Source organism: Alternaria burnsii (assembly GCF_013036055.1).
Source record: "Alternaria burnsii strain CBS107.38 chromosome Unknown 730, whole genome shotgun sequence".
NCBI classification, from domain to species: domain Eukaryota; kingdom Fungi; phylum Ascomycota; class Dothideomycetes; order Pleosporales; family Pleosporaceae; genus Alternaria; species Alternaria burnsii.
Window position 1 is genome coordinate 1936997 of NW_024066110.1, and position 12617 is coordinate 1949613.

A 12617-nucleotide genomic window follows, 5' to 3' on the forward strand; every position below is an offset into this window, starting at 1 on the left:
CTGGGTACTACATGCCTCTCCGCACAATTAAGCGAATTGTCGATTGGTGTGCTTCACAGAGAATCTGAAGAAGACTTCCTCTGGTCACTACCGACGTCCTTGAAGCCGAGCAATCTGCTCATCCGAGAAGTTCTCCTTTGTCTCTTTGACGTACGTTTCAAACTGCCCGGCTACCTCAACGACGTGCTTCAGATGCGCGTACGACATTTCTTTCTTCTGGAACTTTGCGAGTTGCCTTCCTATGGTGATTGCGTTACGAATCTGCCTTCCATTAAGCTCCTCTTTCGCCAATTCTAATATATTGCACTCAATGTCGTCGAAATCGATATCCGGCTCTTTCAGCGCTTTCAGGCGGTTCAGGAAGTTCTTCCAGATACGGCAACGTTGCGACTTCGTGAAGTTGGGGTAGTGTAGAGCAAGCGAGATCCTAGATTTGAAGGCTTCATCGAATGTGCCGACACGATTGGATGTGAGGATAAGGATGCCATCATAGTACTCTAGTACACGGAGAAAGACTGAAACTAGAGCATTGCGTGCTAGATCAGCTATTCCTCGCTCCTCAAGGAAAACGTCGGCTTCATCAAGAAGCACGACACAATCCCATAGGTTGCCTAGATACAATACTGACTCTAGATATCGCTCGACTTGCTCCGGCTCCGTGCCAATGTCGCCACATGTTACAGGATAGAGCGGTTTCTCGGCCAGTTCAGCGACGCTTTCTGCAGTAAAGGTCTTACCGGTGCCAGGACCTCCATGTAGAAGAATGATGAGCCCATTGCCTTTTCCCTGGATGATATCTGTGTTTCTTTCGCTAGAGATCCGGTCAGCCACAAGAGCTTGAACGAGCTCCTTTGTCTTGTCGTCGGCGACTAGATGCTTGAAAGCTTCTTTGTTCCATGAAATATCGACTATCTTGTCGACCACTAGGTCGGCTATATGTAATCAGCCTCCATGCACAACAGACATTGCAACAACACATACTCCACAATTTGCGACGCAAGGAGAAGCCAGGTATCGTTGGTGGGAATAGGTATATGTAGGGTGTTTGAGGAGGCTCGTCGTTATCCATTTCCTCCACGAACAACGGTGTTCTATCGTTGTCGTTACTTGTAAACGTAGGATCCTGGAATCGTTTCGACTTTTGCTCATCTACGTGGAGCCTCTTGTAGGATTTGTTGTCGATTACGTATCGCTCACCGTCCTATATCATGGTTAAGTCAATGTTGATGCGGATGTCTAATCGGGTTTCTTATCCATACCGTATGCAACGCATCTTCATCTCGGCCATTATACGAAATTGGGCGCTGAAAACGACAGGACCAGAATGTACGGCCTCTCCGCATGAGTTGTTCTCGCAGATCTTTTCCAACAAATTGTAGAGGGATGACAGTCAACTCAGTAATGTCGACTTCTTCATTGTGACTCTCTGCAACCAGTTTGAGGGTGAGTTTATCATTTTGAGAATAAAACCGACCATCGTATACGATTGTCGAGCATGCAGTCTCCCAAACCCATGGTTCGTTAGTCCTAGCTCTTTCGTTGGCCGTTGGACTTGCACGAGACAATTTCTCAAATTGTTGCGAATGGTGAGTACGTCCGAACGACCTTTTCAACGCCGGCATGCCTTGCAATTGGTAGGCTCTAGTCTTGTCGCCATCCTTGTTCACGACAACGTCGCCTGGGAAGAAGAGATATTCAGTGAATGCATGGGAAACGCGCCCACGAGATATCATTTCGTCGAACCGGTCGAACTTTGTGGCGTAATTGCGCTCAATCCAGCCGAACAGTAAGTCCAGCTGCGCTTGAAACTTTGGAAGCTGATGTGACAAAATCTGTCTGTTTGATCTGCCACGATACCAAAACAGGTAGGGAGCGTGTAGGGTATGCAAGAAGAAATCAAGCTGTTTCTCTTCAACTAAGCATACTGATCTGAGATACATTTGCAAAGCCGCGCGCAGGTCTTTGGACATGATGGCAATGTATTCGTTCGACGGTTCCGGGGCGGGAAGCACGCCTGTTTCTAATCTTTCGGCGAGCTCCGTAACGCTGACTTTTGGTGTTGTGTACGACTTGTACACTACGAAGGAGATGTCATCATTCTTTCGCAGATGGGTATCTAGATCGACCAATGGTAGCTCCGCTTTGAGCCGCAGTCCGTCACCTTCCCCGAAAGTCCAAGTTGGCTCCTGAAGACAAACGGTATGGTTTGCATCATCTAATACAAAGAGCATCTGGAAACGGGGCGGTCTGGAACTCTGCATTGGTGGATGTTCTGATCTTCTAGCACTTCTTTCGAGATCATCAATTCGTCTCAGAAGTCGGCTGACGAGCTCTGATTCACCAGCATTACCGTGAGTTCGAGCCGAAGTTTCCCTCGAATGAATAGAGGGTGTGCTTTGGATGCCATGTAAGGGTGACTGTCGCATGTCGAAACTCATGGTTGTATGGAAGCCAGTCTCGGGGGATTTGCTGGGGCGAGAGCCTTTGGAGAAGGGCATGGAAGGGACGCCAGCTGCCAATACTCTTTCCTTTTCTTCTTTTTCTTGTTGATCTTGTTCTTGTCGCGCCATGAGGAGTCGCTTTTTGTTCTGTTGTTCCAGAAGCATAAGCTGCATCTGATAGTCTTCAGGAATAGGCTGAGCCGACGCCAGAACTGGTCCCGCAATATTTATTTGCGGAATACCATCTCTAGTGGATGTCCCCGGGTTCGCAGCAATCGCCAGAAGTCTTTCTTCTTCGAAGTTGCTGGCTTCTGTCCGATCTCGGGATATGGTTAACTTCTTCAAAAAACTAGAGCGTTCCTCTGTTGTCTCTATGTCTTTCTGGTCGGATGGGATAACTTGTTGGTCCTGCGGGAGCAAATGAGGCGAGATATGCGGGCTGTGACCCGCGCTGATATGCGCATTACTGTCGTTCAGATTGAATTGGTCAAATCCTAGGGTAAAGTCCTGGAACAGCTGAGGATCATTCTGCGCATGGAAGACGGGTGACGGCTGATCTTTTGGAGCCTGATAGCCACCCAGATTTCCAGCCTCGTGGCCATGATCTTCAGTCTCGTCGCTATTGGCTCTTGGTTTTACTGAGCCTATGTCAGGTATGTGATCATAGGAATGAACAGGTCCTCCTGTACGAATAGTTTGCGTTCCCGTTGGCCTGGTGAACATTTGCAATAGGTGAGCTGACAAGGACGGTAGAGAGTAGGACCCCGCGCGATGATAGGAATGTGCATATAGGACGGCATGGGTCTAGACCACAACGAGATTGGTTCAAGAGCCACCTGCTTGGCGGCTGAATGCTGCAGACGGCAGGATTTAAGCCTGCTCGTAATTTCTTCAGACGCGCGACCAGGAGTAAGATGACGTCTCAACAACAGAAACTAAGTGAGGGGTGGGTTGGCTGTTCTAATACAACGTATGCACCCCGTTGAGAGCTTAGAAGCCGTCACAAGGCGAGGCCCCTTATGGCTGCTTTAGCCGTCCCACTAACAACCCGCAGTACAACAGGCAACATTGCAGCGGAATCATACAAGCTTGCAACTCTACATTTCGGTTCCGAATTGACGCAAGATAAGCGGAAGGTCGAGTTCGCCGAACGATCAACGACTTTGCAGGGCTTGGAAGATGTTGTGAAGACTGCCCGCGATAATTACGCGTCCTCTCGTAACAAAAAGGCTGCGAAATGGCTAGAACGGTTTTCCAGCCGCATAATTCATTATGGAAACATCTTCGACGTATTATCGCAGCACCACCCGGAGTATGTAGCTCTGGCTTGGGGCGCGATGAAATTTCTTTTCGTGGTGAGTTGACCTGGACGATAAAGCAAAAGTTCTGTTCGATATTGACAATGCAACCACAAGGCCTCTCTGAACCATGAAGGTGTCATTGCAACCATAGCAAAAGGTCTTGCTCGTATAGCAGACACTCTTCCTCGCATTGAACTGGCGACAATCTTATACCCAACCCCAAGGATGACACATGCCGTAGAGGGACTGTATGCACATATCATTCGGTTTTTGATCCGCGCCCATGATTGGTACCGGGAGGGTACTTTGCGACATATCATTCATTCTGTTACACGTCCTGCCGAGTTACGTTACCATGACGTTCTGGAAAATATCGAAGCTGGCTCACGAAATATCGAGCAGCTAGCCATCGCTGGGTCTCAAGTAGAGCTGCGACAGATGCACACGATCTTGAAGTTGATGTCTGACCGTGTAGAGAGGTCTGAAAGCACAATCGTTGAGATGAGATGCATGATGATCAGTAGGTAGAAGGAGTTGATAAAATGAGGTCGATGCCTACTCACTATAAATAGATCACCAAGCTATCAATTCATCATCACTTGTAGACACGAACCAGAAAGTATCAGATCTACAATTCTCGGAAATGGTGCGCATTGCAGCTGAGCTTTCATCATTCGATCCACTTGAGAGCTATAACCAAGCCGTTATCGTACGTAATCTGCGCCAACGAAATCAACGGGTCAATGTTTCAAGCGCCTTTTGGCAATCTCCGACTTTGAAGAAATTCGCAGAATGTCCAAAGTCATCGCTCATGCTGATCAAGGGTACCTTTCAAGAGCGAGGGGCATTGCGCGACGCCGCCGTCAGAGTCACTGAAGAGTTGAAGAACTTGAACATCACAACGATCTGGGCTGTAAGGGCACAAATTTCTGATCGAGCCACCGATACTCCAAACCCACTGGACATTCTGAAGTCGCTCGTAGCTCAAGCGCTTACAATAAGCGGCTCGGCGCACTCTCAGAAGTCGACAGCGCTAAGCTGCACACGACTTCGCACCGCTGCCACAGCAAAGGAGTGGCTTGAGATACTTGGAGCTGCACTCGCAGAAGTATGCCGGGAAATATACATGGTGCTCGAGTTGGATATGCTAATATCGTCCTTGTCTGCGCCATCATCAGCTGATGAGATCATCGCGCTTTTCAACAATCTGTTGGAAAAATTGACAAATCGTGGAAAGAAATCTATTGTCAAAGTGTTGATCGTTACAAGTAGGCCATGGAAACCTCTGCCACAAGCAACCAATGTTTTTGTGGAAACAATGCTAACGGGGCGTTTCCCACGCGCGAAGCCGCCGTCGAAAGATCGAAGAAAGCAAGTAGGTACTTCTTCATATAGAACAGTACTGAGAATAATGAGAAGATAAGGGCGCTAAGGCCAAAGCACTACAAAAAGCCTAGATAATGGAGACTGGAAGTGTTATTCTGATTTGATGTGGTAGTAGTAGCAATAATATAGTCTCTTCTATCTACGTGTCTATCTAAAATAGTGCTGCGTGTATAACGCTTTCTTCAAAATGCAATTACAAAACGCTCCAATACATCATTTCGTTGAGATATCCACATTACTCTTGTGAGCCCTCCATAATCACATCCCCATCCTGCGTTCCAGCCAAACTTGCCGTCCCGTCCCGGGTTCCCATATAACTCGCCGAACCCTCTTCATTCCACCCATCGCACCTCCAACCCATACCCGCCCACTCCCTCCCCGCCGTCCTCATGACAGCATCAAAATCCACATCAGCATCGAACCATTTCTCCTTCCTCTTCGTCTCTCTAACACCTCCCTCAAGTGCCACACGACTCGCTCTTGTAGTCCTGCCCCTCTTGCCTCCTATCCCACCAGCAGTGTTCAGCACACTCGACATCCTTACACGCTGTTCCTCAAGGATCAGCTCGTACGCAACGATACTGCGGACGTAGGGTGCCAGATCGAGTGTGATGATGCTGAATGTGCGGTCAAAGGACGATGGTATGAAAATGAAAGAAGAGCGTTCGGGGAGGAGTTGGTCGGGTGGGTCGGCGAGGGGATCAAGGGCCAAGGCGAAGTCGGGGCGTGTGAGAGTGGTTTTTGTATTCAGGGTTTTACGGTGGTGGAGGATGGCGCGGGCGTAGTCGGCTTCTGTGCGTAAATTGGGGGTTGATGACAGGCTGTGACTGTGGGATAGATCTGGGTATGTACGCTGGATGGCAAGGTGGATTTGGGTAGAGAACGCGGTGTCGAGGTTCAGGAAGTCAGAGCTATGGTCGACTTGGAGGAGAGGTGCGGCGAGCGTGTAGCTAAGGCGTGATTTCTCAGTAATCGCGGGCTGGGTTGAATCGGTGGGTTGATTAGAGCTAGGGTCGTAAGTGGGTAGACCGACCCGACAGAACATGTCTGCAGCACTCAATGAATCGGCGTAGTTGTCAAGACTTATGAGATCTCCCAACTGATCGAACCACTCAGTACTTGGTTCCCTAGATGACCGTGTACCACTTGCTTCAGGGATTCCCCAAGCTGACGGGCTGATACCCCAGTCCGCCCAGACTTCTTGTAAAAGTTCTTCTTCTTTGTCAAACACAGGGTTGCCTTGGGTTTCGAGGACGTTGTGTGATAGCCAACCCATGCCGGACTTGTATGTACCTTCACTTGCAACTCTCAATGTTTGACCATGCTCATTTGTATCTTTGCCAGGTGGCCAGCGTTGGTACATCCACTCTAGGCCACCCTTCCTGTCACCCACAGACATCTGGCACCAAAAGTCAAGTTCCATGATACTAGCTCGAATATCGTAGTCCTTCGATTCATAAAGCTCTTTCACAGCCTGCCGCTCCAGGATATGGCCTTCCCTACCAGCAAGAACAAGCAAATAGTCGGTGGCCAGTTCCACAGGAGCAGGTTGAAGGCGGAGGATGGCTGCTATCGGCAGATCTTGCATGGGTATTTGCCGCTCATCATTGCACGTGATGACAATCGGACGTTTCGACAAAGAAGCGATTTTGGTAATTTGAGCCCAGAACTGCTGATCCTCCTCGAAGAGTATATCCGCCTCTTCGATGAGGATCAAGGATTGTTTTTGTGATGTATGCGACGCCTGTGCCATGGGAAGAGTAGCTTGGGCTGAGGGTGCTGGTGCTTTGTGAACCTCAGAGACTTTCGCCTTAACCTTCGGTTTGACCGCCCCTGTTCCGGGTTTTACTTGGAAGAAGGATGCCATGGTCGCTTGGCGCCCACTGTTAATGTCATCTTCTAGAACAGTGTCTACGCGGTTGTCGTTCGCATCATCCGCCGCTTGGACGTTCTCTTGCACGGATGCTGCGCTACGTTTGTGATTCACGAGATGGTTCGCAGTCATATCACCGACCTTGTCTTGGATATCTTTTCCTGAACGGCGCATGCCAGCATGAATCTCGAAAACCTCAAAGCCCAGCTCTTTCGCCACAGCGTGTACAGCCGCACTTTTACCACAGCCATGGGGGCCGCTGATGAGTACGACGTTATTATTACGTATCCACTGCGGTTGCCGGAAAGACCTCGAAGGCAAGCCTGCCCCTTCCGCAGCTGGAAGCATAATCATGTCTTCCTCCTCATCCCCTTCACCGTCTGGCACAATGAAGTCGTCTATAGCTTTCTTTCGTTTCTTCCGTGGAGGCTGCTTGCCATCTATTGTAGTAGCGACTTTCGACGCGCCGCTTACAGCCATGACTGTCAGACTTTGTAACCAGTCTTTGAGGACCACTGCTTCCGTGCCCGTCTGTAAAACATGTGACGCATACTTGGGGCAGTACTTCAAAGTCCAGGGTTGAGATTCGCATCTTCCTTCGTCAAACGGCGTGAGAGCGCTCTCAATTCCTTGGAAGAGATCTCTCACGGCGGGGTGGGACTTTTGTCGAGCATCCTGTGGTATTCCTGACGAAGATAACCGGACCAGCAGTTGCTCACGCACCCTACGCTGTATCTCTGCCCCAGTAGTAAGCAGCCTCTTGGGCAGACGAACATCTTCTGGGGGCTCAAATTCAGAAATTGACCGAGCCTTGCTCCCATTGTGGCTTTTGAGGTTCTGCGCTAATCTCTCAACCACATTTTCATGTTCTGGGAGTGTCACCACAGCGTTCTTCAGTTTTCGCGGCCTTAAAGGCAGCTGCATACTTGTCGCGTTTTGCAGACATGGTGGTGTAGAATCGAGGTTGCGGACGTGCGCGTTTTCACCAGTAGGCCAGGAAGCTTCGTTCAAACCGGATTGTTTTCCCACCCTATTTGACTGTAGCCCTCTGTTGAAAGCCTGCGGACCTTCAGGTGATTGGTCTCGTCGGAATTCAGCACGCAGTTTTCCTGGAGTACAAGCGCTCTTTCTTGGGGTTGCCGGTGGTAGCTCGGTGACGACCTTAGCAGGAGGAGCCTCCTTGGAGGCTTTACCAAGAAAGAATGGATGCGTTGGCCCAGCAGGTTTCGATGGTGCCTTCTTCTGAGTCGCTGGACGTGCCACTAATTTCTTCTTTGCGTTCAGGATATCTTCAATCTTCTGGCCCAAAGCAGATCGACTGGCTGCATCTGTGCCGTACCGTATGACCGTAACCGTAGGGATTATCTTGGCTTCCTTGCGCGGCCGACCACGTTTTTTCTTTGGTGACGCTTCGAATGTCGGTTTCGGCGGACTAGAGACTAGTCTGCCGCTCTTAGTAATTCTTATCTGTTTCTTCGGTGTCGTCTTCATGTGTTCGCTTGCAACGGAATCATTCGAGTTAGCGGCAATGTCCAGGTCCGCTACAGGCAGCGTGTTGGGCTCCACAGCTTGGTCCGGTTGATCCACCTGTTTCGGCAATGTGTTCAGTGGTGCATCAATTGCCGATTGTGGCGTTCCTTGCACCCCATTTGACCTCATGACTTCCTCTCCCGCTTGCAGTTGCTGATGCCAGTTGAGAGCACCTGGCTCGGGTTGCGCCGAATTCAGTACATTGAAAACGGGCTCCGGCGAGGCTGTTTTCTGTCTCTTCCTCCGGTCGAGATTTGGATCTACTTCCAACGAAGCCTCTACAGGTGTGTTTGTATCGTGCACATTGGTTTCGTTTGTACTTTGTATCGCTGGCAGAAGAGTGAATCTGTCTAGAGACGCTTGGTTCTTGGAGTGAGAAGCTGCATGTCTGCCCTTGACTGCATCGGTTTTTCGTGTCCTCTTCTGCTGTCCGTTTGCTGATTTGGGGTCTGTCTCAGAATGTGCTGCGTCATGATGCGTGTCGTCGATGGGGATTCCGTTCGCGGTTGGTAATGGCTCTGGTTCGTGGCCGTCTGCGAGCTATGTAAGCTGAGGGACATTGGAGATTGCTGTGCTGGCATACTCGAAGGCTTGGTGAAGAATGGATGTACGTTCTTGCCCTCTAGATTCATTGCGGTCTGTACCGCTGCGAGGGCCATGTACAGATTTAGAGATTATATAGCAGTTGCAGACATTGAACTGGTGCAGACAAGTTATGAATACAGTATTGTAGGCGAATATAGTGGTCGAGGTTGCAGTTGAAGGCGCGTGGTTGCCGTCGCCATCAACGATGATCTAAAGCCACTTCCGCCGGACGCGACGTGACGCGCTAGGGAACGACGCCACTAAAGCCACACTTTAGCCTCCGCCAAGATTTCGCACCGCCTGTCTTTCTGCCGGAGCTCCAACTTTTTTTCCAAAGATACTCGACCGCGCAAACCAAAGCACGCGCCTCACCCTACGGTTCACGCAGACCTCATCTTATTCGACGACTGGGTCTGGCAAACAACATGTCTTTCGACCAACCGATTGGCGCTCCTTTTACATTGGCGTCGCTGTCCAAACCCATCGGCTCTACCAATGGACATGTTCACGCTGCCGGAGTATGCAGCCTTAGCGGCATAAAGAAGAGAAAGCGCACTGAGATTGCCGTCGGTGTTGATGGAGAGGGCGTGTCTATATACAGCGTAGGTACTGCCCGATTGCGAAAAGCGATATGCGCTCAACTCTCATCTAGCTCCAAAACCCTCAACTTGTAACTTCGTATGCGCTACCGCCAAGCACAACCTTCACATCCGCCCCGTACTCCATCTATCGCAAGGGCGCGTCCAAGACTTCCACCCAGCGCTTCACTTATGCTTCCCTCGCCGCTTCGTCCCCGGCCGAAAAGCCGTCTTTGGTCTGCTTTCACGATAAGTCGTCGGGCGACCACACCGAGACCAACAAAACTTCGTACACACCATCTGACGGTGCGCGCATCTCTACGCTGGACCTACTTCCCGTCGCGCCGGGTGGCTCAGCCCAAGATGCGATACACGACGTACTGACGACTTTCGATAACGGAGATGTCATGTCTCTGTCGGCGGATCTCCAGGTTGTTAGATGGACCGCAAACTTGAAAACACTCCTACCATCCAGCGATACCAACATGGAAATTGAGCACATCACACTGGCCAGTGCCAGGTCTGTCATACGAGGGCTCCTGCGGAACAGACAAGACATTGCTACGATCCTGGACCCTACACCAGACGAGGCTTCCGACCTTCTAGACCTAGTCCAGGTCCTCTGTGTTATCGGCCGCAAACCGCAAGGAACAAGGGCACTGACGCTCGTCCAAGTGCAGCCAAGATCCGCTGACCTTGCCACGAGCCAGCTCACCCCGTTGAAACATTTACTTTCGTTGGACCTGCCGCAACCAAAGACCCCGAACGCTCAAGCCTCCACGTCTCAGATCACTCTGTATCCTTCCAGTGGTGCCATTCATATACTCGCAGGTGGAATCTTGCTATCATACGACTTGTCCGGAACCGTGCCGAAACTCTACTCACAGTTTGTTCTTCCCGGATCGACTGTCGACTCCTTTCTCCGAACCTCGCAGGATGTCATCTTCACTACGTCGCAAAACACATGCCGAGTTTTCGATGTCAAGTACAATTCTCTGCAAGCTGTCCACTCCATGAGCCCCAGCCCGTCCACCTTGGACACTACTAGCCCGTCGAAGAAGAGGAAGCATACACAACCGGAAGGTGATTCGCAAACATCGTCTCCTTGCAGCCTGGTCGCTTACTATGCCGATATTGGACTGATTGTAGCCGCACGAGAGGACGAGGTATTTGGCATGCAATTCGGAGGAGCCGCATCGCGCAAGAGGACCAAGACCGAGGGCACTCTCCTTATCGATGCCATCGGAAGAGGAATCGCACCCGAGTCAACACTCAGCGCAGCCGATAACCAGAAGTGGCAGGAGCGCAAATGGAAGCTAAACAAGTATGCTGCGAAGGGTAAGATCGCAAAGTTCGAGCAACACTTTGCATCAGACCTGGGTATCGAGCTTGAATCTGCCGACGTAGCGCAGAAACACGAGAATGAGGTAAACGGCGGACCTTTAACGAACGGAGGGGGGCCAAGTCTTCCTGACGAGGATGCCATGGTGGTTGACAAGCTTGATAATGAGCCCTCAAAGGACGTGTTACCTCAATGGAAACTGCCTAAGACCATCCCTGGTAACCAACGACAGCAATACCGACAGTATGCACTCTACGCATTGAGCAAGATTTTCTATTGGGTAGATGCTACGGAAGAGGAACCACAGGGACAGTTGAGGGTCGGCTTCTTTGCACCGAACGTTTTCCAATGGCTTCTACAGACCGGGCATCTCACAAAAGAGTCTATCCGTCGGGCCATTTTCGAGGGCGCAAACGAGCAGATGCAGCTCACATCGGCCATCATGGATGGAGATATTGTCAAGGCTTTGGTCGAATACGATCCCGATCTGCATATCCTCTCGGCCGTCCTCAATCACACTCAGTTCCTGCCAGTGGGCGAGGTTGTTCAGGCTATCAAGCTTCTTATCCAGAGTATAGACGATGAACCAAAGGATGATGAAGCGGCAAAGCTTTTGACAAACGGCGCTAACCCATCGGAGGATGAGATGGACCTTGACTTTGCTTCTGAGCTTGAAGCAGCCTCGCACGAAATTGACCATGCGTTATCCATGCTTGACCACGGCCTGTTGACACGCAGCTATACACTGCGACCTGCTCTGATCCGACTCCATACTTTCTCGGCCCCGATAGTCAGTGCGACCCTCCGCTCAACTTTGCCACGCCGAGATCTCGAATCGCTCATCCGTCTTCTACATCTGGAGCTGAAGAATGGCGGCTGGTCTTCTCCACTCGGCTTCGTAGAGACAGAGTCTCCCGCTGTCGAGAGCTCAAGCGAGGACCCAGACGACCATGCAGTCGCTATTATTGCATCCCTTCTCTCTACCACCCTCGACGCTATCGGCGCAGGAGCCTGGTTGGCTTCTGTCGGCACCATCTCTGCCTCTGAGACTGGTGAAGACATGCTCAAGTCATTGAACAGGGATGCGTCCGTGGCACTCAGTGGATTCTTCGAAGCTCATTTCATACGCGGTCTGCTTTCGGAGTTCCTCCGCTATGCTTCCACTGTGCCTACGTCCAAGAAGCCTTCTAACAAGGCTTTGGGAGTACAAGGCAAGCCATTTGGCGTTACTGGTAAGCTTAATGGCGAGGAGGATCTGCCCATGTTGCCCCTTGGTTCCAAGGCAGAACAAGGTGTAGAGAAGGTGAAGAGCGGCAAAGGAGGAAAGAAGGAGCAGCGAAGTAAGAGAGAGATGGGTATGCTGATCAGTAAACGCGTGCCCAAGTATAGCTTCGAGCGCATTGTTGTATAGGAGATTGCTTTTAACGCTTATACATAGCATACACACCTTGAAATTTAGCAGGCATCTTCTCTTTTCGTCCGATGCTCCAATATAAACAGACCGGATTAGTCTGGTCAATTCCTAGTGTGCCCATGTCGCACGTGCCGCCATTGTTGTGTGAGCGGAAGGACCACCAAACC

At 50.6% G+C, this 12617-nt stretch overlaps 4 protein-coding genes across 4 annotated transcripts; 2 read left to right on the forward strand and 2 right to left on the reverse strand.

The window, feature by feature from the left end:
• Nucleotides 1-87: 87 nt before the first annotated feature.
• Nucleotides 88-3164, reverse strand: GT037_004077 (uncharacterized protein; the record flags this gene model as incomplete). The annotated part of the gene is made up of 3 exons (XM_038929124.1): nt 88-932; nt 982-1201; nt 1260-3164. 3 exons carry the CDS (start codon nt 3162-3164, stop codon nt 88-90), a joined length of 2970 nt encoding a protein of 989 aa, XP_038788831.1.
• A 296-nt stretch (nt 3165-3460) lies between these two features.
• On the forward strand, nt 3461-5165 carry GT037_004078 (uncharacterized protein; the record flags this gene model as incomplete). Its single annotated transcript, XM_038929125.1, has 3 exons — nt 3461-3796; nt 3857-4262; nt 4315-5165. 3 exons carry the CDS (start codon nt 3461-3463, stop codon nt 5163-5165), a joined length of 1593 nt encoding a protein of 530 aa, XP_038788832.1.
• Nucleotides 5166-5363: 198 nt separating this feature from the next.
• On the reverse strand, nt 5364-9163 carry GT037_004079 (uncharacterized protein; the record flags this gene model as incomplete). Its single annotated transcript, XM_038929126.1, has 2 exons — nt 5364-9064; nt 9115-9163. The coding sequence occupies 2 exons, from the start codon at nt 9161-9163 to the stop codon at nt 5364-5366; spliced, it is 3750 nt and encodes a 1249-aa protein (XP_038788833.1).
• A 378-nt stretch (nt 9164-9541) lies between these two features.
• GT037_004080 (uncharacterized protein) lies at nt 9542-12447 on the forward strand (the record flags this gene model as incomplete). Its single annotated transcript, XM_038929127.1, has 2 exons — nt 9542-9718; nt 9769-12447. The coding sequence occupies 2 exons, from the start codon at nt 9542-9544 to the stop codon at nt 12445-12447; spliced, it is 2856 nt and encodes a 951-aa protein (XP_038788834.1).
• Between the last annotated feature and the right edge of the window lie 170 nt (nt 12448-12617).